Source organism: Canis aureus, chromosome 17 (assembly GCF_053574225.1).
Source record: "Canis aureus isolate CA01 chromosome 17, VMU_Caureus_v.1.0, whole genome shotgun sequence".
Lineage (NCBI taxonomy): Eukaryota > Metazoa > Chordata > Mammalia > Carnivora > Canidae > Canis > Canis aureus.
The window spans coordinates 61,890,462-61,913,797 of NC_135627.1; the positions used below are offsets into that span (position 1 = coordinate 61,890,462).

The 23,336-nt window shown below is 45.2% G+C and overlaps 1 protein-coding gene across 6 annotated transcripts in view; it reads right to left on the reverse strand.

Moving 5' to 3' along the window:
- The window catches only part of LOC144288148 (uncharacterized), an 89,908-nt gene that overhangs the window by 51,782 nt on the left and 14,790 nt on the right, over positions 1-23,336 (reverse strand). For 4 of the 6 annotated variants that reach the window (XM_077855859.1, XM_077855856.1, XM_077855858.1 and 1 more), the window contains exon 2: positions 27-162. In XM_077855859.1, the coding sequence (XP_077711985.1) occupies positions 27-162 (136 nt within the window). Of the gene's footprint in view, positions 1-26; positions 163-16,681; positions 17,456-23,336 lie in introns of those variants that run through there. The other 2 variants (XR_013356148.1, XR_013356147.1) reach the window with 2 other exon arrangements.

Below are 23,336 nucleotides of genomic sequence, written 5' to 3' on the forward strand. Positions count from 1 at the left end.
GCTCTTAAAACTAAGCTAAAACCCACCTGGGGGTCCAAGTCCCTGCTCCACTGTGTCGGGTATACTTGGACACAAGCTCGAGCTTGTAAATAAACCCTCGTGTGTTTGCATCAGTGTCGGCTTCTGATGGTTTCTCGGATTCGCAATCTTGGGCTCAACAGTCTGAGATAAAAAACAAAAACAAAAACAAAAGAAGCTCGGACACAAGTCGAGTGAATGCAGGGTTCTGAGAAAAGAGGCGGAGACCCGGTGGGGGCTTCTGTGGAGGCCCCAGCAGACTGGGGGGTGGGATGCTCAGCCCCAGAGCCAGAGGACCCAGCGTCCCCACCCGCATCCCACCCATCAGGGCCGGGTCTCAGGGAGCAGCACAGCACTGCCCGCTGGAGCCCAGAGACGCTGATGCCCACCACGCCTCTGCCTCCGCAGGTGCAACTCCCAGGGAGATGTGCACCTGACAATCAACACCACGGCCCATCCGCACACCCACACAGACCATTCGCTGCCACTAAGTTGTCGGACCACAGAGGCTGCAGAGCTTCAGCTCTGCCTGGAAAGTAGGGTCTAGATTCCTTTGTACTTTGTGCTCTATTTTCAATCATTTTCTTTGACTTTTTTTATTAATTGCCTTATTTTAATTTTTATGTATGTACCTTAGATATTTCTAATTTTTACTTTCATGGTACTTCATTGTGTTTTTTTTAATTTTTTTCAATTTATTTATGATAGTCACAAACAGAGAGAAAAAGAGAGAGAGAGAGAGAGAGGCAGAGACACAGGCAGAGGGAGAAGCAGGCTCCATGCACTGGGAGCCCGACGTGGGATTCGATCCAGAGTCTACAGGATCATGCCCTGGGCCAAAGGCAGGCAATAAACCGCTGCGCGACCCACAGACCACCTTAATTGTTTCTATTTTGGGATTTAGAATCTTTTAACAAGCAGGCCAAAATAATCTATTGGTTTTTTTGTGGGGGGGAGGGAAGTTGTTATTGTTTTTCTTGTTTTTTCTTTTTCTTCCTTCTTTCTTTTCTGGAAGAAATAATGAGATGGAGAAATTCACCTCCATAAAATAACATGAGGTTCTACTCACAGCCAGGAAGTTCATCAATACACATATATGATGTCTAACTACAGTTTAAAACAATGATTATAAAGATAGCATCTGGGCTAGAAAAAGAGCACAGAAGAAAACTAGAGAATCCCTTACTGTAGAAGTAAAACAACTAAAATCTAGTCAGGCCAATGTTACAAATGCTATAACTGAGATGCAGTTCCAAGTGGAAGCCTTAAAAACAAGAAAGGTTCTGGACCACAGACACAGAAGTAGGGAAGTCAGTCACTTATTAAAACAGTAACATTCATACCATAGGAGACTCAGAAGATGAAGAGAGAGAAAAGGTGGGCCTTGCTCAGACATTAGAAATGACAAATAACCACCATTTGCTTCAACGTGGATGTAACTGGAAGGTATTATGCTGAGTGAAGTAAGTCAATCAGAGAAGGACAAACATTGTATGTTCTCATTCATTTGGGGAATATAGATAATAGTGAAAGGGAATATAAGGGAATGGAGAAGAAATGTGTGGGAAATATCAGAAAGGGAGACAGAACGTAAAGACTCCTAACTCTGGGAAACAAACTAAGGGTGATGGAAGGGGAGGAGGGCGGGCGGTGGGGGTGAATGTGTGATGGGCACTGAGGGGGGCACTTGACGGGATGAGCACTGGGTGTTTTTCTGTAGGTTGGCAAATTGAACACCAATTCAAGAATAAAATTATTATAAAAAACAAGAAAGAAAGAAAGAAAGAAAGAAAGAAAGAAAGAAAGAAAGAAAGAAAGAAAGAAAGAAAGAGTGGCACCTGTGTGGCTCAGTTAGTTAAGCTTCTGCATTAAACTCAGATCATGATCCAGGTCACAAGGCAGGCTCCCTGTTCAGAAAGGAACATGCTTTTCCCTCTCCCTCTGCCCCTCTCGCTCATGCTTTTTCTCTCCTCTCTCTCTCAAATAAATAAAAAACATCTTTGCAGAAGAAACAAACCCACAAGGAAGAGAAATCTCCCATGTAGAAGAATTTTAAACAATTTGTGCAGACATTGCACCGTCAAGTTCATGAGCATAGCTTCCCACTCTTAAGTGTGGAATACACATAGTAACTTCCTTCTACAAAATATAATATGAAAAAGTTAAAATAATATTGATAATATAATAATAATAATAAAAATAATAATTAATAATAATAATAAAGAATCAGTTTACTGTGGAGAAAGCTGACAAACACTACCACAGCAAGGTGACGATATCGATACCAAGACTGCTAAATCATGTTAGTATCTATCCCTTATATGATATAATAAAAATGGCAGTATATCTCTGTATATAATCCACAAAACAGTTCAATTATGAGATAAATGACAGACATGTCCCAACTGAGGGAAAGTTTACAAAATAGTCTACTTCTCAAAGTGTTCCAGTGCAACAACAACAAGGAAAGGCTGAAAGACTGTCACAATCTAGAGGAGCCTAAGAAAACAGGAGGACAAATGGAATGTGATATGAGGGATGGTAACTTGGCAAAAACTAAGGAAATCTGAATAAACTATGGTCTTTGGTTAATGCGACTATTTTAAATTTGATTCCTTAGCTAATATTTGTACCGTAGTAATATAAGATATCAATAATTGGAGAAATTGAGAGCAAGTGCATGTGAATGCACTGTAGTATCTTCTCAATTTCTCTATAAATCTTTGTTTTTTTCCTAATTAATAAGATTTATTATGAAAATCGACTTAAATGAATCAGGCTCCAAGTGTGAAGACATTTTAAGAATCGTTGAATTAACTTTTGCCTTATTCTTAAAGAGTTCCTTTGATGGAAACAAAGTAAGAATTTTAGATCAGAAGGAAAGAAAGACACTTATGAACACGTATAATGCCTCCTCAACCTGAAAAGCAGGAACAGATAATAAATAGCAAAAATAAGATAAAAATACTTCTAGTATAATAGACACCATATTGCAAGTGCATTTAAAATTATCAATGCATAACATTTATTTCCTTGACATTTGTCTTCAAAAGAGTTCACAGTGTTTCAGTGTCAGTTGAAACAGGGGAAGAATCTCAGGGAAGAATCCTTCACAAAATAATCGGACCATTGGTAATAATGACTCTCAGTTCTTTTAAATCCATAAAGATGCATTTCCTGATGAGTGACTGAGCTGTGAAGAAAGAGATGAGAAACCCTCATCCCTCTGAATTACTTGTGTCAGAATATTTTAACCATAGTACTACGGATAGTAAATTATCCTTATTAACAGGAAATATGTCTCAGATTGGAATCTGAGCAATTAGATGGCCAGAGTAAAAACACTTTGACTCGCTTTTCATCTTTTAAAGATAAAGGAGAGCTTTTCTATATACAAACTCAGTTGTCTAGATAGCCTTAGGGAATAAGAGTCTGCAGCATGGAATCCCGGTGCACAGCTGGGACGCCCACGAGCCAGGTCTTCCTGATCCCAAATCCCTGGGCCTGTCCCCCAACACACGCTGCCAAGCTGAGGTCATTTGCTCTCTTAGGAGCTCCGGGGAAGGGGGAAAGAGCTAGATAGGATGAGATGGAATGCAAAGAGGCCGAGAAAATGAAGGCCTTTCTACTTTAAGTTCAGTGTTCGTACAAGTCCAGCCATCCCAGGCCCCTGTGAAGAAGAGCTGAAATTTACATTATTTCAGTTACAGGAAAAAAACAAAGTTTACAGCTTAATGTCTTTGAAAGCCCCACAACAGAATGAAACCGAGCCCATGCCAAGGGTTGGAAGCGCCTATTAGAATGAGAGCAGAGCTTAATACCCTTGAAGGCCCCATATCAAAATGTAAACAGAACTTGAGGAATTGCTCCAGCCCTTCTGGAGGACCCCGAGACAAGCCCTTAAAACTAAGTTAAAACCCACCTCGGGGTCCAAGTCCCTGCTCCGCTGTGTTGGGTGTACTTGGTCGCAAGCTCGAGTTTGGAAATCAACCCTTGTGTGTTTGCATTGGTGTCAGCTCCTTAGTGGTTTCTCGGATTCGCAATCTTCGCACAACACCCCATGTCCCCTCCCACCTTGACTGAAACCCTATCCCCTCCCACCCAGGGTGAAACTCAGTCACCTCCCTGCCTACAACAGCTGGGCACAGGCCGTCACACAGGTCCCACGGGCACGGTGGGCACTCCCGCCTTCCCTGGCCTCCCAGAGGTAGGAAAGAGGTTTCGGCCGGACACACTACCATGGTGGCCCCAGGGCTCCCTGCCCAGCACGGCACCTTGTGACAGGTCGGGTCTCTGTTCCTGACGCCTGCTCCTCCTCCCCGGTTTTCCCACAGGAAATGAAGCAGGATGCCCTGGTCTCCTCCAGGGACATCACACAGGTAGACCTGGACGTCATCAGGAAGTTCAGCAACCACATCATGTTTTAGGACTGCTAAGCGGACGGGTGAGGCTGCTGGGCCAGGGGCTTCCGGGCCTCGGAGGCTTTTGGGTAAGGTAAACGGGGCCTCTGAGGCCAGGGGGAGCAATAGCAGCCAACAACACATGGCTCCATGGTAGGGTGATGGGGATGACCACACCACCCCCCCCGGAGCCTCAGGGATGAGGAAGCCACAAGGATGGGGCCTCCAGAGGTTCCCATGGGAGCTGAACACCAAAGGGGAGAGGGACGGCCCCCTGAGAAGCAGGGGATGGGGTGTGAGACATGGGGGGTAGGAACCGGACCTGGGGGCCGTGCGGCATGTCCGCGGCTGAAGCAGGACACACATTGATCCCATGAGGGTCAGACGGTTCAGAGTGACACCCACTCTCAGTGTTTTATATATTTCTAAATTCTGTGCATTTAATTTGAGACAATTTGCAATTTGAAAACATACATATTATGATGACCCCCAGATAATGCCCCTGGTACAGCCAGGGCCTTGCACTCACCACATGGGTCCACAGGGGCAGGTGTTACAACAAACCCCAGAATGGGGTCACCTTTATTTGTAGACGTCTCTGTGTACATCTTAGAGAAAGAGGATGCCCTTTGTCTGCCGGCCCCCCACGCCATCCCCCCATTCCCCAGACCCACACCATCCCCCTACCTCATCATCCCCCATGGCATCGCCCCTACCCCATCCCCCTCAAACACACACAGACTCACACAATACCCAACCACAGTATACCCCAACATCCCCCCTACACCATTCCCCACATTCCACCACCATCATACCCATGCCCCCACACCATCCACCACCACACCATCGGCCCCGAGCAAGGACCCAATCTAGCTACCCCCTGTGGGACATGATCAGCCTCCCCGGGGTTCTCTGGATACCCTGCTCCCATCAGAATCCCGGGTGTCCCATAGAGTACCCAGGGGTTGCAGGGAGGAGGGACGGCAGGGAGCCCCTGACAGTGTGTGAGCAGGTGAGTGAATCAGAGGAACCACTGTGCCCTGCCTCCGCCCACTGTCACTCCTAGAGGGCAGGACACCCTGCACAGGACACCAGGCCCTAAACCAGAGGTACCTGGGCTGATTGGGCCCAGGCTCTGTGGGGGCTGGGTTGACTTGAGCCCCCACCAGTCTCAACACAAAGACTAATGGAATCAGGTCCCCATGGCCCTGGCCAGCCCTGGATTCTGGCCCCAGGCTGAGCAAGCCCTCTCACAGCTGGATGTGGCCTGCAGGGCCCTGGGCGTGCCCCACAGATCCAGGTCGCTGATCTAGGGAACCCCTGGGGATCCTGGGACACCCCAGTGTGGGGAGAGGAGGGGCAAGCTTGTGGGCCCCACCCACACCCACACCAGGAGGCAGGCTCCTCCAAGTGCTGGGGCCCAAAGAGGCTCCAAGGCCGGGATCCAGCTGCCCTTCAGGGACCCAGCACAGGAGCCCATGAGTTGCAGGTTCAGGTCAGCTCTGATGTCCTCAGTACCATCACTCAGGCTGAAACCTCAGGACACACGCCCCCACCCGGAGTCCACACATGCTCCCAGCTGGGGGACTCCAGCACCTGCTCCCCCACCCTGTGTGATTCTTGCCCTCCCCTTAAAGGACAGAAAGGTCTCCCTCCCCAGGGGAAGACACACAACCACGGCTCTGAGCCCGCTGCTGTAGAAAGTCAATAAAGTGTTGTGGTGCGAAAATGCACAGCCAGCCCGTTTCTGTGTCTCCCAGAACTCTGTGCACGGAGCGTGTAGAGACCCCCAGAGAGAGGAGGGGGCACCACCTTGGCCCCAACAAGCCCGTGCAGGGGCGCCACCAGGCACACACAGCTGAAGTCCCCGTGCCTTCTAGGAGTCTCCAGACCCACTGCCGGACATGGGAATGTGGCCGAGCTGGAACTTCAAGCTCAGCTGACCCTCCAGCTGAAAGTCACTGCACAAGCGAGCCCCAGCACTGCCAGGAGAGCCCAGCTAACTGCCCAGAGACAGGACCAGAAATGATTTTGTGCCAACCATTTCGGGGTTTTTTGGTGACCCAGCCAGAGGATCCGATTGCTGCACGGGAGCTGCATGTGATAGAGACACACACACCTCAAAAGCAACAAAAGTCGGAATCCCCCCAATGTTGTCAGACAGTAGCCAGATGGTTACATACACAACGCTGTGGTCCCCAATAGGATACATGGAAAACGCTATAAACCACGACTGTAGAGGTGCTGGAGCTGTGCCTGCTGTGTTCCAACAAGGAGGGCAGAGGGGCAGGAAGCATCATCCTGAGGGGGGGCCACTCCTAGGAAAGGAAACCAGGTCCCTGTGAAGGCTACGGAGGGTGAAATCCATCCTCCTCTCTTTCTGCTTCTGGTTTTCATCCTAAATACATTTTCCTCAATTATATTAGCAAGAATTTACTTTATGTTTTTAAATTTCTTTTTATTGCCATCCAATTTGTATGAATTATTTCTTCAGCAAGGGTGTCATTCAGGAGAGATAAAGATTTTCCCAGACAGGCAACATATAAAGGAGTTCATGACCACTTAACCAGTCCAGTAAGGAATTTTAAGAGGGACTCTTCTAGTGGGGGAAAAAAGAGACCAAAAGCAACAAATACTAGAAAGTACCAGAGAACGTCACCAGAAATACCAACTCTTCCGGTAACACAGAGGCACAAAGTTCATATCTTTGAATAGTCACTCTGAATGATGATGGACTAAATGCTCCAATAAAAAGATATAGGGTGGGATCCCTGGGTGGCACAGCGGTTTGGCGCCTGCCATTGGCCCAGGGCGTGATCCTGGAGACCCTGGATTGAGTCCCACATCGGGCTCCTGGTGCATGTAGCCTGCTTCTCCTTCTGCCTGTGTCTCTGCCTCTCTGTCTCCCTCTGTGTGACTATCATGAATAAATAAATAAATAAATCTTAAAAAAAGATATAGGGTATGGAGTAGTTAAGAATCAGGATCCAGGATGCCTGGGTGGCTCAGGGGTTGAGCCTCTGCCTTTAACTCAGGGTGTGATCCTGGAGTCTGGGATTGAGTCCCATATTGGGCTCCTGGTGGGGAGCCTGCTTCTTTCTCTGCATAATTTTCTGCCTCTCTCTCTCTCTCTGTCTCTCTGATAAATAAAATTATTATTAAAAAAACAACATCCATCTGTACGCTGACTACAAGATGCTCACCTTAGACCTATAGACACCAACAGATTGAAAGTCAGGGGATGGAAAATCATCTATCACGCTAATGGATATCAAAAGAAAGGTGGAGGATCCATACTTATATCAGACAAACGAGATTTGAAACCAAACCCTGGGGGACACGTGTTGGCTCAGTGTTTGAGCATCTGCCTTCGGCTCAGGGTGTGATCCTGGGATCCCAGGATCAAGTTGTCATCGGCCTCCCTTAGGGGAGTCTGCCTCTCACTCTGCTATGTTTCTTCCTCTGCTCCTCTGTGTATCTCTCACGAATAAATAAATAAAATATTTAAATTTCAAAAAAGAAAGAACAAATAGTGTAAGAAGAGATGAAGAAGGGCATTATTTCATAATTAAAAAGACTCTCTATCAAGATCAAACAACTAAATATTTATGCTGCCAACATGGCAGTACCTAAATATAGAAAACAATTAACAACAAACGTACAGGAACTCAATGATAATAATACAATGAAAGGGGATTTTTACACCCACTTATTTCAATGGACCAATCGTCTACACAGAAAATCAACAGGGGAACAATAGCCTTGACAAACTGGACCACAGGGACTCAACAGATATAGTCTGAACATTTCATCCTAAAGCAGAATACACATTCCTTTCAAGTGCACATGGGACATTCTCCAGAACAGATCATATCATGGCCCACAAATCAGCCCTCAACAGGTACAACAGGTACAAGAAGGTTGATATCACACCATGTATATTTTCAGAACACGACGCTATGAAACTTGAAGTCGACAGTTAGAAAAAAAATTGGACAGACCAAAAATACGTGGAGATTATGAACATCCTACTAGAGAATGAATGGAGCAACCAGGAAATTAACAAGGAAATTTAAAACAAATGAAAATGAAAACATGTTTCTCCAAACCTCTGGGATGTAGCAAAGGTGGAGGGGCAAGATGGCGGAAGTGTAGGGTCCCCAAATCACCTGTCCCCACGAAATTACCTAGATAACCTTCAAATCATCCTGAAAATCTATGAATTCAGCCTGAGATTTAAACAGAGACCAGTTTGAATGCTACAGTGGAAAAGTTCGTGATTCTATAAAGGTAGGAAGACGGGAAAAAGAAATAAAGAAACAAAAGGCATCCAAGGGTGAGGGGCCCTGTGAGGAGCCTGGCTATGGCCGGGGCGAGTGCTCACAGGGCAGAAGAGCTCTGTCCTGGGAGAAGGAGGAGCTTCACCAATCTTCCAGGGCAGAATGGCCCCTTCAAGGAGTCAGAGCAGGACCCCAGGAAGGCGGGGATGCCCTAGGGCACCCTGGGACACTAATAGAAACATGCACTCCCAGGAGAGTGCAGCGAGCTCCCTAAGGGCTGCAGGGCACATCCATTGACTGGGGAGCAGCTCTGAGGGGCTCAAGTGGTGGCTCTGCACAGAGGTGTTTGCACGGCCCAGGAGCAGCTTGACAGCGGCGCCTCCTGCAACGGAAGAGGCTCCATTCAGAGGGGGATGTGGAGCTCTGGGAGCAACTTGGAGGAGCTCGGGCGGTGGCTCCACAGTGAGGTGGCTGTACAGCCGGGAGCGAGAATCCAACAGTGCAGGCCCCGGAGCACAGGGCACCGGGACACAGCCCAGGATTCGGTCTCCCCCAGGACAGGCAGAGGCCCAGAGGGCCTAGGACACCAAGGACATTCCTGTCCAGAGCTGAGCAGATCAGCGGCCCAGCCCCAGAGCCTCCAGGGCCTGCAGATGGACTGCTCCTGTGTTACTGCGGGGGCTGAATACAGGATTCCAGAGCTGGTCGCTGACACTGGGGTTGTTCCTCCTGGGGCCTCACGGGGTAAACTACCCCCACCGAGCCCTGCACCAGGCAGGGGACAGAGCAGCTCCCCCACGTGCTAACTCCTGAAAATCAGCACAACAGGCCCCTACCCCAGAAGACCGGCTAGACGGACAAGTTCCAGGGGAAGTCAAGGAACTTAAAGTATACAGAATCAGAAGATAACCCCCATGTTGTTTTTATTTATGATTGCTTCGCCCTCCACTTCCCCCCTTTCTTTCTTTTTCTTTCTCTTTTTATTCTCTTTTTTCCTTCTTTCTTCCTTTATTCTTTTTCGTTTTTCTCTTTTCTTTCCTTCCTTCTCTCCTCTCTTTTTCTCCTTTTCCCAATACAATTTGTTTTCGCCACTCATCACTCAGCAAAATGACTCGAAGGAAAACCTCACCTCAAAAGAAAGAATCAGAAACAGTCGTCTCTCCCACAGACTTACAAAATCTGGATTACAATTCAATGTCAGAAAGCAAATTCAGAAGCACTATTATACAGCTACTGGTGGCTCTAGGAAAAAGCATAAAGGACTCAAGAGACTTCAGGACTGCAGAATTTAGATCCAATCAGGCCGAAATTAAAAATCAATTGAATGAGATGCAATCCAAACTAGAAGTCCTAATGACGAGGGATAACGAGTTGGAAGAATGAATGAGTGACATAGAACACAAGTTAATGGCAAAGAGAGAAACTGAGGAAAAAAGAGACAGACAATTAAAAGACAAGGAAGACAGATTAAGGGAAATAAACGACAGTCTGAGGAAGAAAACCCTACGTGGAATTGGGGTTACCGAGGGTGCCAAAATGGACAGAGGGCCAGAATATGTATTTGAACAAATCATAGCTGAAAACTTTCCTAATCTGGGAAGGGAAACAGGCATTCAGATCCAGGAAATAGAGAGATCCCCTCTAAAATCAATAAAAACTGTCCAACACCTCGACATTTAATCGTGAAGCTTGCAAATTCCAAAGATAAAGAGAAGATCTTTAAGCAGCAAGAGACAAGAAAATCCTGACCTTTATGGGGAGGAGCATTAGGGTAACAGCAGACCTCTCCACAGTGACCTGGCAGCCCAGAAAGGGCTGGCGGGATATATTCAGGGTCCTCCATGAGAAGAACATGCAACCAAGAATACTTTATCCAGCAAGGCTCTCATTCAAAATGGAAGGAGAGATAAAGAGCTTCCAAGTCAGGCAGGATCTGAAAGAATATGTGACCTCCAAACCAGCTCTGCAAGAAATTTTATGGGGGACTCTTAAAATTCCCCTTTAAGAAGAAGTTCAGTGGAACAATCCACAAAACAAGAGCTGAAAAGATATCATGATGACACTAAACTCATATCTGTCGATAGTAACTCTGAACGTGAACAGGCTTAATGACCCCATCAAAAGGCGTAGGGTTTCAGACTGGATAAAAAAGCAGGACCCATCTATTTGCTGTCTACAAGAGACTCATATTAGACAGAAGGACACCTACAACCTGAAAATGAAATGTTGGAGAAAAATTTACCATTCAAAGGGTCCTCAAAAGAGAGCTGGGGTAGCCATTCTTATACCAGATAATCTAAAATTTACCCCGAAGACTGTAGTGAAAGATGAAGAGGGACACTAAATCATACTTAAACGATCTATCCAATAAGAGGACTTAACAATCCTCAATATAAATGCCCCGAATGTGGGAGCTGCCAAATATTTAAACCAATTAATAACCAAAGCGAAGAAATACTTAGATAATAATACACTTGCTTACTTCAATCTAGCTCTTTTTTTAAAAGATTTTATTTCATCATGATAGACACAGAGAGAGAGAGAGGCAGAGACACAGGCAGAGGGAGAAGCAGGCTCCACGCAAGGAGCCCGATGTGGGACTCGACCCTGGGACTCCAGGATCACACCCTGGGTTGAAGGCAGGCGCTAAACTGCTGAGCCACCAGGGATCCCCTCAATCTAGCTCTTTCTACCCTCGATAGGTCTTCTAAGCAAAACATCTCCAAAGAAACGATACCTTTAAATCATACACTGGACCAGATGGATTTCACAGAAATCTACAGAACTTTACATCCAAACTCAACTGAATACACATTCTTCTCAAGTGCACATGGAACTTTCTCCAGAATCGACCACATACTGGGTCACAAACCGGGTCTGAACCGATACCAAATGATTGGGATTGTCCCCTGCATATTCTCAGACCATAATGCCTTGAAATTAGAACTAAGGTATCCCTGGGTGGGCGCAGCAGTTTGCCGCCTGTCTTTGGCCCAGGGCGCGATCCTGGAGACCCGGGATTGAATCCCACGTCGGGCTCCCAGTGCATGGAGTCTGCTTCCACTCTGCCTATGTCTCTGCCGCCCCCCCTATATCTCTCTCTCAGTGTGGCTATCATAAATAAATTAAAAAAAGAAAAAAAAAGAAAAAAACACACCTTTACTACAATCAAGCAATTGCACTGTTGGGGATTTACCCAAAGATTCAGATGCAATGAAATGCCGGGTCACCTGCACCACGATGTTTATAGCAGGAATGTCCACAATGGCCAAACTGTGGAAGGAGCCTGGTGTCCATTAAACATGAATGGATAAAGAAGATGTGGTTTATGTATACAATGGAATATTAATCAGCCATTAGAAAAGACAAATACCCACCATTTGCTTCAATGTGGATAGAACTGGAGGGTATTATGCTGAGTGCAGTAAGTCAATCGGAGAAGGACAGTGTATGTTCTCATTCATTTGGGGAATATAAATAATAGTGAAAGGGAATATAAGGGAATGGAGAAGAAACGTGTGGGAAATATCAGAAAGGGAGACAGAACATAAAGACTCCTAACTCTGGGAAATGAACTAGGGGTGCTGGGAGGGGAGGAGGGCGGGAAGAGAGGGTGAATGGGTGACGGCCACTGAGTGGGACACTTGACGGGATGAGCACTGGGTGTTATTCTGTATGTTGGTCAATTGAACACCAATAAAAAATAAATTTATTTAAAAAAAAAGTTCCAACAAATAAATATTTATGCTGCCAACATGGGAGTACCTAAATATACAAACCAATTAAGAACAAACATACAGGAACTCACTGATAATAATACAATGACAGGTGATGTTAACACCCACTTACGTCAATGGACCGATCATCTATGCATTAAATCAACAGGGGAACAATAGCCTTGACACACTGGACCATAGGGACTCAACACATATAGTCTGAACATTTCAACCTAAAGTAGAATACACACTCCTTTCAAGTGCACATGGGACATTCTCCAGAACAGATCATATCATGGGCCACAAATCAGCCCTCAACAGGTACAACAGGTAGAAGAAGGTTGATATCACACCCTGTACATTTTCGACCACGACGCTATGAAACTCGAAGTCAACAGTTAGAAAAAATTTGGACAGACCAAAAATACTTGAAGATTATGAACATCCTACTAGAGAATGAATGGAGCAACCAGGAAATTAAAGAGGAAATTTAAAACAAATGAAAATGAAAACATGTTTCTCCAAACTTCTAGGATGTAGAAAAGGCAGTCCTAAGGGGGAAGTAGAATAGCAATACAGGCCTACCTCAAGAAACAAGAAGTCTCCAATACACTACCTAACACTACACCTAAAGAGTCTGGAAAAGGAATAGCAAAAAAAGCCTAAAGACTACAGAAGAAGGGGGAAAAAAGGTGAGAGCAGAAATAAACAATTCAGAAACAACACAGCAGTAGAATGGAATAATGAAACAAAGAGATGGTTCTTCAAAATAATTAAGAAAATGGATCAAGCCCTAGCCAGCCTTATCAACGAGAAAAGAGAAAAGACTTAATAAATAAAATCACAAATGAGAGAAGAGATCACAATCAACACCAGAAAAATTAGACAATTATAAGGGAATACTATGAATGATTATACGCTAACAAACTGGGGGACCTGGAAGAAATGGACAAATCTCTAGAAATGTGCTAATGAGCAAAACTGAAATGGGAAGAAATAGAAAATGTGAGCAGACCCATAATTTGCAAAGGAATTGAATCATCAAGGTACCTTGGTGTATCAGGGGTTGAGCATCTGCTTTGGCTCAGATCATGATCCCGGGGTCCTGGGGAATCATGTCCAACATCAGGGCCAGCTGGAGCCTCATTTTCCCTCTGCCTTTACCTCTGCCTTTCTGTGTCTCACATGAATACATAAATAAAATATTTAAAAAAGAAAATATAAAAACTGAGAAAGGACCCAAATAAAATCACAAATGGGAAAAGAGAAATAACAACCAACACTAGAGAAATACAAACGATTATAAGAGAACATTATGAAAAATCATATGCCAGCAACCTCGAACCTGGAAGAAATAGATCAATTCCTAGAAATATATAACATAGCAAAAATGAAAAAGAAGAAATAAAAAACTTGAACAGGCAGATAACCAGCAAAGAAATTGAATCATCAATCAAGAATCTCCCAACAGGAGATGCTTAGATCAATAGAACAGAATGGAAAGCCGAAACAAGATACAAACCTGTAACTCTATGATGCATTAGTCGACCACAAGGCAGGAAGGAATATCCAATGGCACAAAGACAGTCTCTTCAACAAACCCTAACCCTGACCCCAGGATAAGAACAAATGGTGTTGGGAAAACCAGGCAGCCAAATGCAGAAGAATGAAACTGGACCACTTTCTTTTTTTTTTTTTTTTTCTGGACCACTTTCTTACACCATATATATAAAAAATAAATTCAAAATGGATGAAAGACCTAAATGTGAGACCTGAAACCATACAAAGAAGAAAAGATAGGCAGCAACGTCTTTGACATTGGCCATTGGATCTTCTTTCCAGATATGCATCTGAGGCGAGCGAAACAAAAGCAAAAATCCTATTGGGAGTTCATCAAATTGAAAAGCTTCTGCAAAGTGAAGGAAACAAGCAATGCTAAAATGCAAAATACAAAATGAGAGGAGATATTTGTAAACAACACATCCAATAAACAGTTAGTATGCAAAATACATAAAGCAAATATAAATCTCAGCATCCTAAATACAAATTATCGAACTACAGATGGGCAGAAGAGATGAATGGACTTTGTCTCTGACAAGACATCCAGTTGGCCACCAGACACACTGAGAGACACTCAGCGTCACCCATCATCAGGGAAATGCAAACCACAATGAGATGTCACCTGACAGCCGTCAGAATGGCTAAAATTAACAGCACAAGAAACAACAGGTGTTGGTGAGGCTATGCAGAAGAGGGAGCCCTGTTACACTCCTGGTGTGCATGCGAACAGGTGCAGCCACTGTGAAAAACAGTGTGGAGGGTCCTCGACAAGTTAAAAATCGGGGATCCCTGGGTGTCACAGTTGTTTGGCACCTGCCTTTGGCCCATGCACAATCCTGGACACCCAGGTTCGAATCGCACGTCGGACTCCTGGTGCATGGAGCCAGGTTCTCCCTCTGCCTGTGTCTCTGCCTCTCTCTCTGTGATGATCATAAATAAAAATAAAATAAAAAGAAATTAAAAATAGAGCTACCCTACGATTCCAAAATTGCACAGCTAGGTATTTACCACGAGGATACAAAAGTAGTTTAGTAGATTGGAAGAGGGACACGCAGCCCAGTGTTTCTAGCAGTGTTATCAACAAAAGCCAATCAGTGGATACAGCCCAGATGTCCATCGACAGAAGAATGGGCAGAGACGATGTGCTAAATATACACACTGTGACATTACTGGGTCATCAGAAGGAATGAAATGAAGCCATTTAAAATGACGTGGGAGAAGTGGAAAGGACTTATGCCAAATGAACTCAGTCAGTCAGAGAAAGACAGATACCAAATACCATACAATGGCATTCACATGTGAATTTTAAAAAACCAAACAAACTGGCAAAGGGGCAGAGGGGGGATGAGAGAAGCAAACCAAGATACACACTCTTAACCACAGAGAATAAGCTAATCAACACCAAAGGAAGGTGGTGGAATGGGGAATCAGGGGATGGGGATACTGGAGGGCACCTGTGACCAGTACCAGGCGTTGCATCCAAGGATTGAATCACTATGTGGTAAATCTGAAACCATATCATACTGTGTTTACAAACAGGAATTCAAGTAAAATTTTAAAATGATAATTGGTATGATTGATGAAACATGTGCACACAAGAGATAAAATCAGAAAGGCAACTGAAAATCCAAATAGAGTATTTAGAGGCACAAATCCCCTCCTTAGCTCAGCTCGGGAGAAGCCTGCCCTGTCTATTCTGACCCCAGCAGAAGGCTGGATTTTGATTCTCTGGGGAGGCCACTGACTTGGTGGAGTCAGGCTATCTTTGAACCCAAAACCTAAATAGAGTGCATAAAACTAAACTGCCCAAGATACTAGGAGTCCCAGGGCAGGCACAGGCCAAGACCCAAACTCTAACCATACAGAGACATAACCCTAACCCTACACTTAATCCTAATGTTAACCTAACCCTTAAACAAGAACTATCACTAATTAAAAACCAAACACAAACCCCAAGACTGAAACACATTCACTGAATGTTCCTGCCAACCCTCACCCTAACTCTTAAACCTATCCTAAACCCTTAAGCCTGACCCCTACCTTAAATCTAACCCTAAGCCTACCCTCTAACCCTAAACTTAACTTAATGTACTCGAATCCTATTCCTAACCTTAACCAGTACGCTAACCCTAACACTCTAATACTAATCCTATCTCATAACCCAAACTGTACCCTAACCTGTACCCTAAACCTAACCCCTTTCCCACTCCCTAACCGTATCTCTTACCCTTTTCCAAATCCATACCCTGACCATGACCTGACCCTAAACCTAACCCCTAACCAAACACTAACCCTAACCCTAGCCCTAATCCCTATCCTAACCCTAACCCTAACCCTCGCCCTAACCCTAAACCTAGCCCTTCTTTAACTCTAACCCCTAACCCTTAACCCTAACCCTAACTCACACCCTAACCCCTAACCTTAAATGCAAACCTAAGCCCAACCCTAACTCTAACCATAACGCTAACCCCAACTCCAAACCTCCTGCCCTAATCCCTAGAGCCTAAACCCTAACCCTAACTCTAAATCCTGTCCCTAACCCTAACCCCTATCCTAACTCTTAACTACTGACCCTTACACTTATGCCTCACCTAACCTCTAATCCGTAACCATAAGCATAATCATAACTCCTAACATCTAACCTAAGCCTAACCACCAATTGCCTCCCCTCCCCTGACCCTACCATTTATTCTACCCATTCACTTACCCTATGGTTGTGAGTAGTCCCTTCTGATGTGGACGTGGCCCCCAGTGGCGCCTCCAGAGTCCTCCACGGGGTCCTGAATAATCCAGGCTCATGTGAGTGCGGACGTGGCCCCACATGTTCCTGAGTCATAGTCAGCAGGTCCTGAGGACGCCGATTCTCCTATCACTGTGGACTATGCCTCACATCCTCTGGAACCCTCACAGCAGGTCCTCAGGAGGCCGGGGCTCCTGTCAGCCTGGGCATGGCCCCACGTCCCCCAGAAAACTCACCGCGAATCCTGAGGAGGCTGTAGGCTCCTGTCAGCATAGACGCATCCCCATACCTCCCGAAGCCAAAGTGCAGGTGCTGAAGAGGATGGGGGTCCTGTCACCGTGAATGGGGTACCTAGCTTCCAGAAGCCTCAACTTATATCCTGAGGGGGCTGGGAGCTCCTGCCAGAGTGGAAGCAGTGCCACATCTTCCTGAAGTGTCCCCGTGGGTCTTGGGGCGGCTCAGGGGCTCCTGTCAGCGTAGATGCGGGCCCACAATTTCCTGAAGCCTCCCCGCGGGACCTGAGGTGGCCCAGGGCTCCTGGCAGTGTGGGTGCGGGCCCATATCTTCCTGAACTTCAAGGCTGGTCCTAAGGAGACCAGGGCTCCTGTCAGTGTGAAACGCGGCCCTATTTCCCCCTGAGACTTCCCGCAGGTCCTGAGGAGGCTGGGATTCATCAGCGTGGATGCGTCCCCATGTCCTCCTCAGGCCTCCCCAGCACAGGCTGGCTCCTGTTAGTGAAGGCAGAGGAGGACTACTGCGCATGCGCACCCCTGGGTGGGGCCTGGGCTCGGGTGCCCCCTGCGGGACACTCAGGTGCTGCAGGAGGCCATGCAGGAGGAGTTGGGTGCTGCAGAGGCCACAGCTGCCTCAACCAGGCTCCAGCTGTGGCCTGTTAGCATCGGAAACATCTCACTGAAACGGAGCCCAACACCCGGTTTCCCCAGAAATACTTAAGGACAAGGAATTGGAGCCCACAGGACACGAAATGAAATGTGGACCAGACTTTTACCACATCCTGCAAAACTCACTCAACCCTCTTCCACTGTGGGTGGGACTGCGGGCTAGTGTAGCCGCCCTGGACAGTGTGGAGGCTCCTCAGGATGTTACAAATAGAGCCGCCCTGCGACCAGCAGGTGTATGGCCTGGAGCTCACTCCTAAGATACAGATGCAGTGAGACGTCGGACAACTGCACCCAATGTCCACAGCAGCCGGGTCCACAGTAGCCACACTGTGGGAGGAGTCTTGGTGCCCTCAGGCAGATGATGGATAAAGAGGATTGGAGATAGATGATGGTCATAGAGAGAGGAATGGTACTCAGCTATCAAAGAGAAGGAAATCTTGCCATTTGCAATGACATGGATAGAACTAGAGGGATCATGTTAAGTGAAATAAATCAGTCGGGAAAGAGAATGACCGTGTGGTGTCATTCATAGGTGGAATTAAAGAAGCAAAGCAGATAACAACTGTAAAGGGAAGGAAAAACAAATATGATAAAAACAGATGCAGGAAATACAGACTCTTAATGAAAGGAAACAAACTGAGGGCCGCTGGAGTTTGGGGATAACAGGGGAGGTGTTGTCACGTGCACTGCTGTTATCTCCAACTGGTGAATCCCTGAATTCTTCCTCTGAAAGTATAACACACTATACATTAATTAATTGGGTTTAAATTAAATTAAGTTAAAAAATCATTTGTATCAGAGCACATTTCCTTCTAGACTCTCAGTTTTGCTCATTCAGCTTATACCGGGACCACCCACCATGGGTCTGGTTTGTTGAAATAGGCGCCATGCCTCGTCCATGGCCCAGCCCAGGGCTAGAACTCATAACCCCTGAGATCAGGACCGGAGGTGAAGTCAGGAGTCGGATGCTTAACCAACGGAGCCAGCTGGGGGCCCGAGAACTACACTGCTTTATCCTGTGTCTGTGTGACATCATTTGAAATAGGAAAGTGCTGCGTCCCGCTCTCTCAGGCTTCTCCAATACTGATTTGCTGTCCGGGGTCATTTGTGGGGGCGGATGGATGTTATGGGGTTTTTTTTTCCTATTTATAGGATCTGCCACCATGATTTTGATAGGAATGACATTGAATCTGAGGGTGGATTCAGGAATTGCGGACATTTTCACAAGATGAGGCTCCCACCCCACGAGCCCAGGACGGCCTCCCAGAGCCTGGTATGGCTCAGTGCACAAGTCTTGTGCTCCTTTGGTTCAGTCTCATTATTAATTGAGAATGGTGAAGGGAGTCATATCCTTCATTTCCTTCCTGAGTGCTCATTTTCGGGACACAGCAAGGCTACTCTGTTCTGTAGGGTCAGTTTGTGTCCCGTGACTTTACTGAACGCACTCCTTAGTTCTAACAGGTTTTGGTGGAGGCTCTCGGGTTTCCTGCTTCTAGTACCGCATCTTCAGCATATAGGGAGAGTGTGACGTCCCCCTTCCAGGTGTGGAACCTTTGCTGTTTACAGTTTAATGTCCTAGAAAGCCCCACAATTGAATCAAAACTGAGCCCAGGACAAGGACAGGAAGGCCCTATTAGAATGAGAACAGAGCTCAATGCCCTTGAAGGCCCCATATCAAAATGTAAACAGAACTTGAGGAATTGCTCTAGCCCTTCTGTAGGTCCCCGAGACTAGCCCTTAAAACTAAGCAAAAACCCACCTTGGGGTCCAAGTCCCTGCTCTGCTGTGTCGGGTATACTTGGACACAAGCTATCTTGTAAATTAACCCTCGTGTGTTTGCATTCATGTTGACTTCTCGGTGGTTTCTCATATTCGCAATCTTGGGCACAACAGTCTGAGATAAAAAAACAAAACCAAAAGAAACTTGGACGAGGGCAGAGTGAAAGCAGGGTTCTAAGAGAAGCGGCAGAGACCCAGGGGCTTCGTGGCTCTTCTGTGGTGGGCCTGCAGACTGGGGGGCAGGATGCTCAGCCCCAGAGCAAGAGGACCCAGCGTCCCCACCCGCATCCCTCCCATCAGCGCTGAGTCTCAGGGATCAGCACAGTGCGACCCGCTGGAGGCCGAGGCGCTAAAGCCCACCCTACCTCTGACCCCGCAGGTGCATATCTCAGGCAGATGTGCACCTGACAATCAGCGCCATGGCCCATTCCCAGACCCCACACAGACCACTCGCTGCCACCAAGCTGTTGGACCACAGAGGCTGCAGAGCTTCAGCTCTGCCTGGAAAGTAGGGTCTAGCTTCCTTTGTACTTTGTGCTTTATTTTCATGTATTTTCTTTGATTCTATATTATAAATTGCCTTATTTTAATTTTTATGTATGTACCTTATATGTTTCTTATTTTTAGTTTCATGGTACTTTAATTGTGTTTCTTATTTTGGGATTTGGAATCTTTTAACAAGCAGGCCAAATAATCTGGTGTTCTTTTAGGAGGGCAGTTTTTATTGTTTTTCTTGGTTTTTCTTTTTATTCCTTCATTCTTTTTTGGAAAAAAATAATGAGATGGAGAAATTCACCTTCATAAAATAACATGAGGTAGTACTCAAAGCCAGGAAGTTCATCCATTCACATATATGATGTCTAAATACAGTTTAAAACAATGATTATAAAGATAGCAGCTGGGCTGGAAAAAGAGCACAGAAGAAAACTAGACAATCCCTTCCTGTAGAAATAAAAGAACTAAAATCTAGTCAAGCCAACATTAAAAATGCTATAACTGAGATGCAGTCCCAAGTGGAAGCCTTAAAAACAAGGAAGGTTATGGACCACAGAGGCAGACCTGGGAACTCGGCCACTTATTAAAGCAATAACATTCATATCATAGTAGACTCAGAAGATGAAGAGAGAGAAAAGGTGGGCCTTGCTCAGCCATTATAAATGACAAATACCCACCATTTGCTTCAAGGTTGATGTAACTGGACGGTATTATGCTGAGTGAAGTAACTCAATCGGAGAAGGACAAACATTGTATGTTCTCATTCACTTGGGGAATATAAATAATAGTGAAAGGGAATATAAGGGAAGGGAGAAGGAATGTGTGGGAAATATCAGAAAGGGAGACAGAACATAAAGACTCCTAACTCGGGATCCCTGGGTGACGCAGCGGTTTGGCGCCTGCCTTTGGCCCAGGGCGCGATCCTGGAGACCCGGGATCAAATCCCACGTTGGGCTCCCGGTGCATGGAGCCTGCTTCTCCCTCTCCCTGTGTCTCTGCCTCATTCTCTCTCTCTCTCTCTCTCTCTCTGTGACTATCACAAATAAATAAAAATTAAAAAAAAATACTCCTAACTCTGGGAAACAAACTAGGGGTGATGGTAGGGGAGGAGGGCTGGGGTGGGGGTGAATGTGTGATGGGCACTGAGGGGGGCACTTGACGGGATGAGCACTGGGTGTTATTCTGTATGTGGGAAAATTGAACACACACACAAAAATAAATTTATTATTAAGAAAAAAAAAAAGAAGGAAGAAAAAGTGGCACCTAGGTGGCTCAGTCAGTTAAGCTTCTGACTTAGGCTCAGATCATGATCCAGGTCCAAGGAAGGCTCCCTGTTCAGCAGGGAACCTACTTCTCCCTCTCCCTCTGCCCGTCTTGCTCATGGTTTTTCTCTCCTCCCTCTCTCAATTAATTAAATAACGTCTTTGAAAAAGACACAAACAAACCCGAATGAAGAGAAATCACCCATGTAGAAGAATTTCAAACAATTTGTGCAGACATTCCACCCTCAAGTTCATGAGCATAGCTTCCCACTCTTATGTGTGCAATACACATAGTAACTTCCTTCTACAAAATATATTATGAGAAACTTAAAAAAATAATGATAATGTAATAGTAATAATAATAATAATAATAAGAAGAAGAAGAACAATAAAGAATCACTTTACTACGGAGAAAGCTGACAAACACTACATCAGCAAAATGATCAGATCGATACCAAGACTGATAAATTATGTTGATAGTATCTATCCTTTATATGATATAATGAAAATGGCAGTATATCTCTGTATATAATCCACAAAAACAGTTCAATCATGAGATAAACAACAGACATGTCCCAACTGAGAGAAATTTTACAAATTACTTCTCAAAGCGTTCCAGTTAAACGACAACAAGGAAAGGCTGAAAGACTGTCACAATCCAGAGGAGCCTAAGGAAACAGGAGGACAAATGGAGTGTGATATGAGGAATGGTAACTCAGCAAAAACTATGGAAATCTGAATAAAGTATTGTCCCTGGTTAATGCAAATATTTTAATATTGATTCATTAGCTAATATTTGAACTGTACCAATATAAGATATCCATAATTGGAAATATTGAGTGCGAGTGCATGAGAATTCTCTTAGTATCTTCTCAATTTCCCTACAAATCTTTGGTTTTTTTCTAATAAATAAGATTTATTTTGAAAATTGACTTAAATAAATCAGGCTTAAATGTGAAGACATTTCAAGAATAGTTAACTTTTGCCTTATTCTTAAAGAGTTCCTTCGTTAGGAACAAAGTAAAAATTTTATATCAGAAGGAAAGAAAAACACTTATGAACACGTACAATGCTTCCTCAACCTGAAAAGCAGGAAAGCATAATGAATAGCAAAAATCACCTAAAAATACTTCTATTATAATAGACACCATATTGCAAGTGCATTTAAAATTAGCAAGGCATAACATTTATCTCCTTGACATTTGTCTTCCAAAGAGTTCACAGTGTTTCAGTGTAGTTGAAACAGGGGAAGAATCTCAGGGAAGAATCCTTCACATAATAATAGGACCATTGGTAATAATGTCTCTCAGTTATTTCCAAATCCATAAAGATGCATTTTCTGATGAGTGACTGAGCTGCGAAGAAATAGTTGAGAAAGCCTCATCCCTCTGAATTACTAGTGTCAAAATATTTTAACAATACTACCACGGATAGTACATTATCCATATTAACAGTCAATACGTCTCAGATTGGAGTCTGAGCAATCAGATGTGCAGAGAAAAAACGCTTTGATTGCTCCTCATCTTTTAAGGCAAAGGAGAACTTTTCTATGTACAAAGTCAGTTGTCAAGATAGCCTTAGGGAATAAGAGTCTGCAGCATCAAATCACGCTGCATAGCCGAGACGCCCGATCTCCAGGTATTCCCGATCCCAAATACCTGGGTTTGTCCCCCAACACAGGCTGCCACGCTGAGGTCATTTGCAATTGCTCTCTTAGGAGCTCTGGGGAGGGCGGCAGGAGCTAGAAAGTATGGGACGGGATGTGGGGAGGCCGAGAACATTACGGCCATTCCACTTTAAGTTCAGCATTTGCACAAGTCCAGCAATCCCAGGCTCCTGTGAAGAAGAGCTGAAATTTACATTACTTCAGTTACAGGAAAAAAACAAAAATTTACAGCTTAATGTCCTAGAATGCCCCAGAATAGAATAAAAACTGAGCCGAAGCCAAGGGCTGGAAGCCCCTATTAGAATGAGAAGAGAGCTCAATGCCCTTGAAGGCCCCATATCAAAATATGAACAGAACTTGAGGAATTGCTCCAGCCCTTCTGGAGGTCCCCGAGACCAGCCCTTAAAACTAGGCTAAAACCGTCCTCGGGGTCCAAATCCCTGCTCCACTCTGTGGGGTATACTTGGACCCATGCTCGAGTTTGTAAAACAACCCTCGTTTGTTTGCATCAGTGTCGG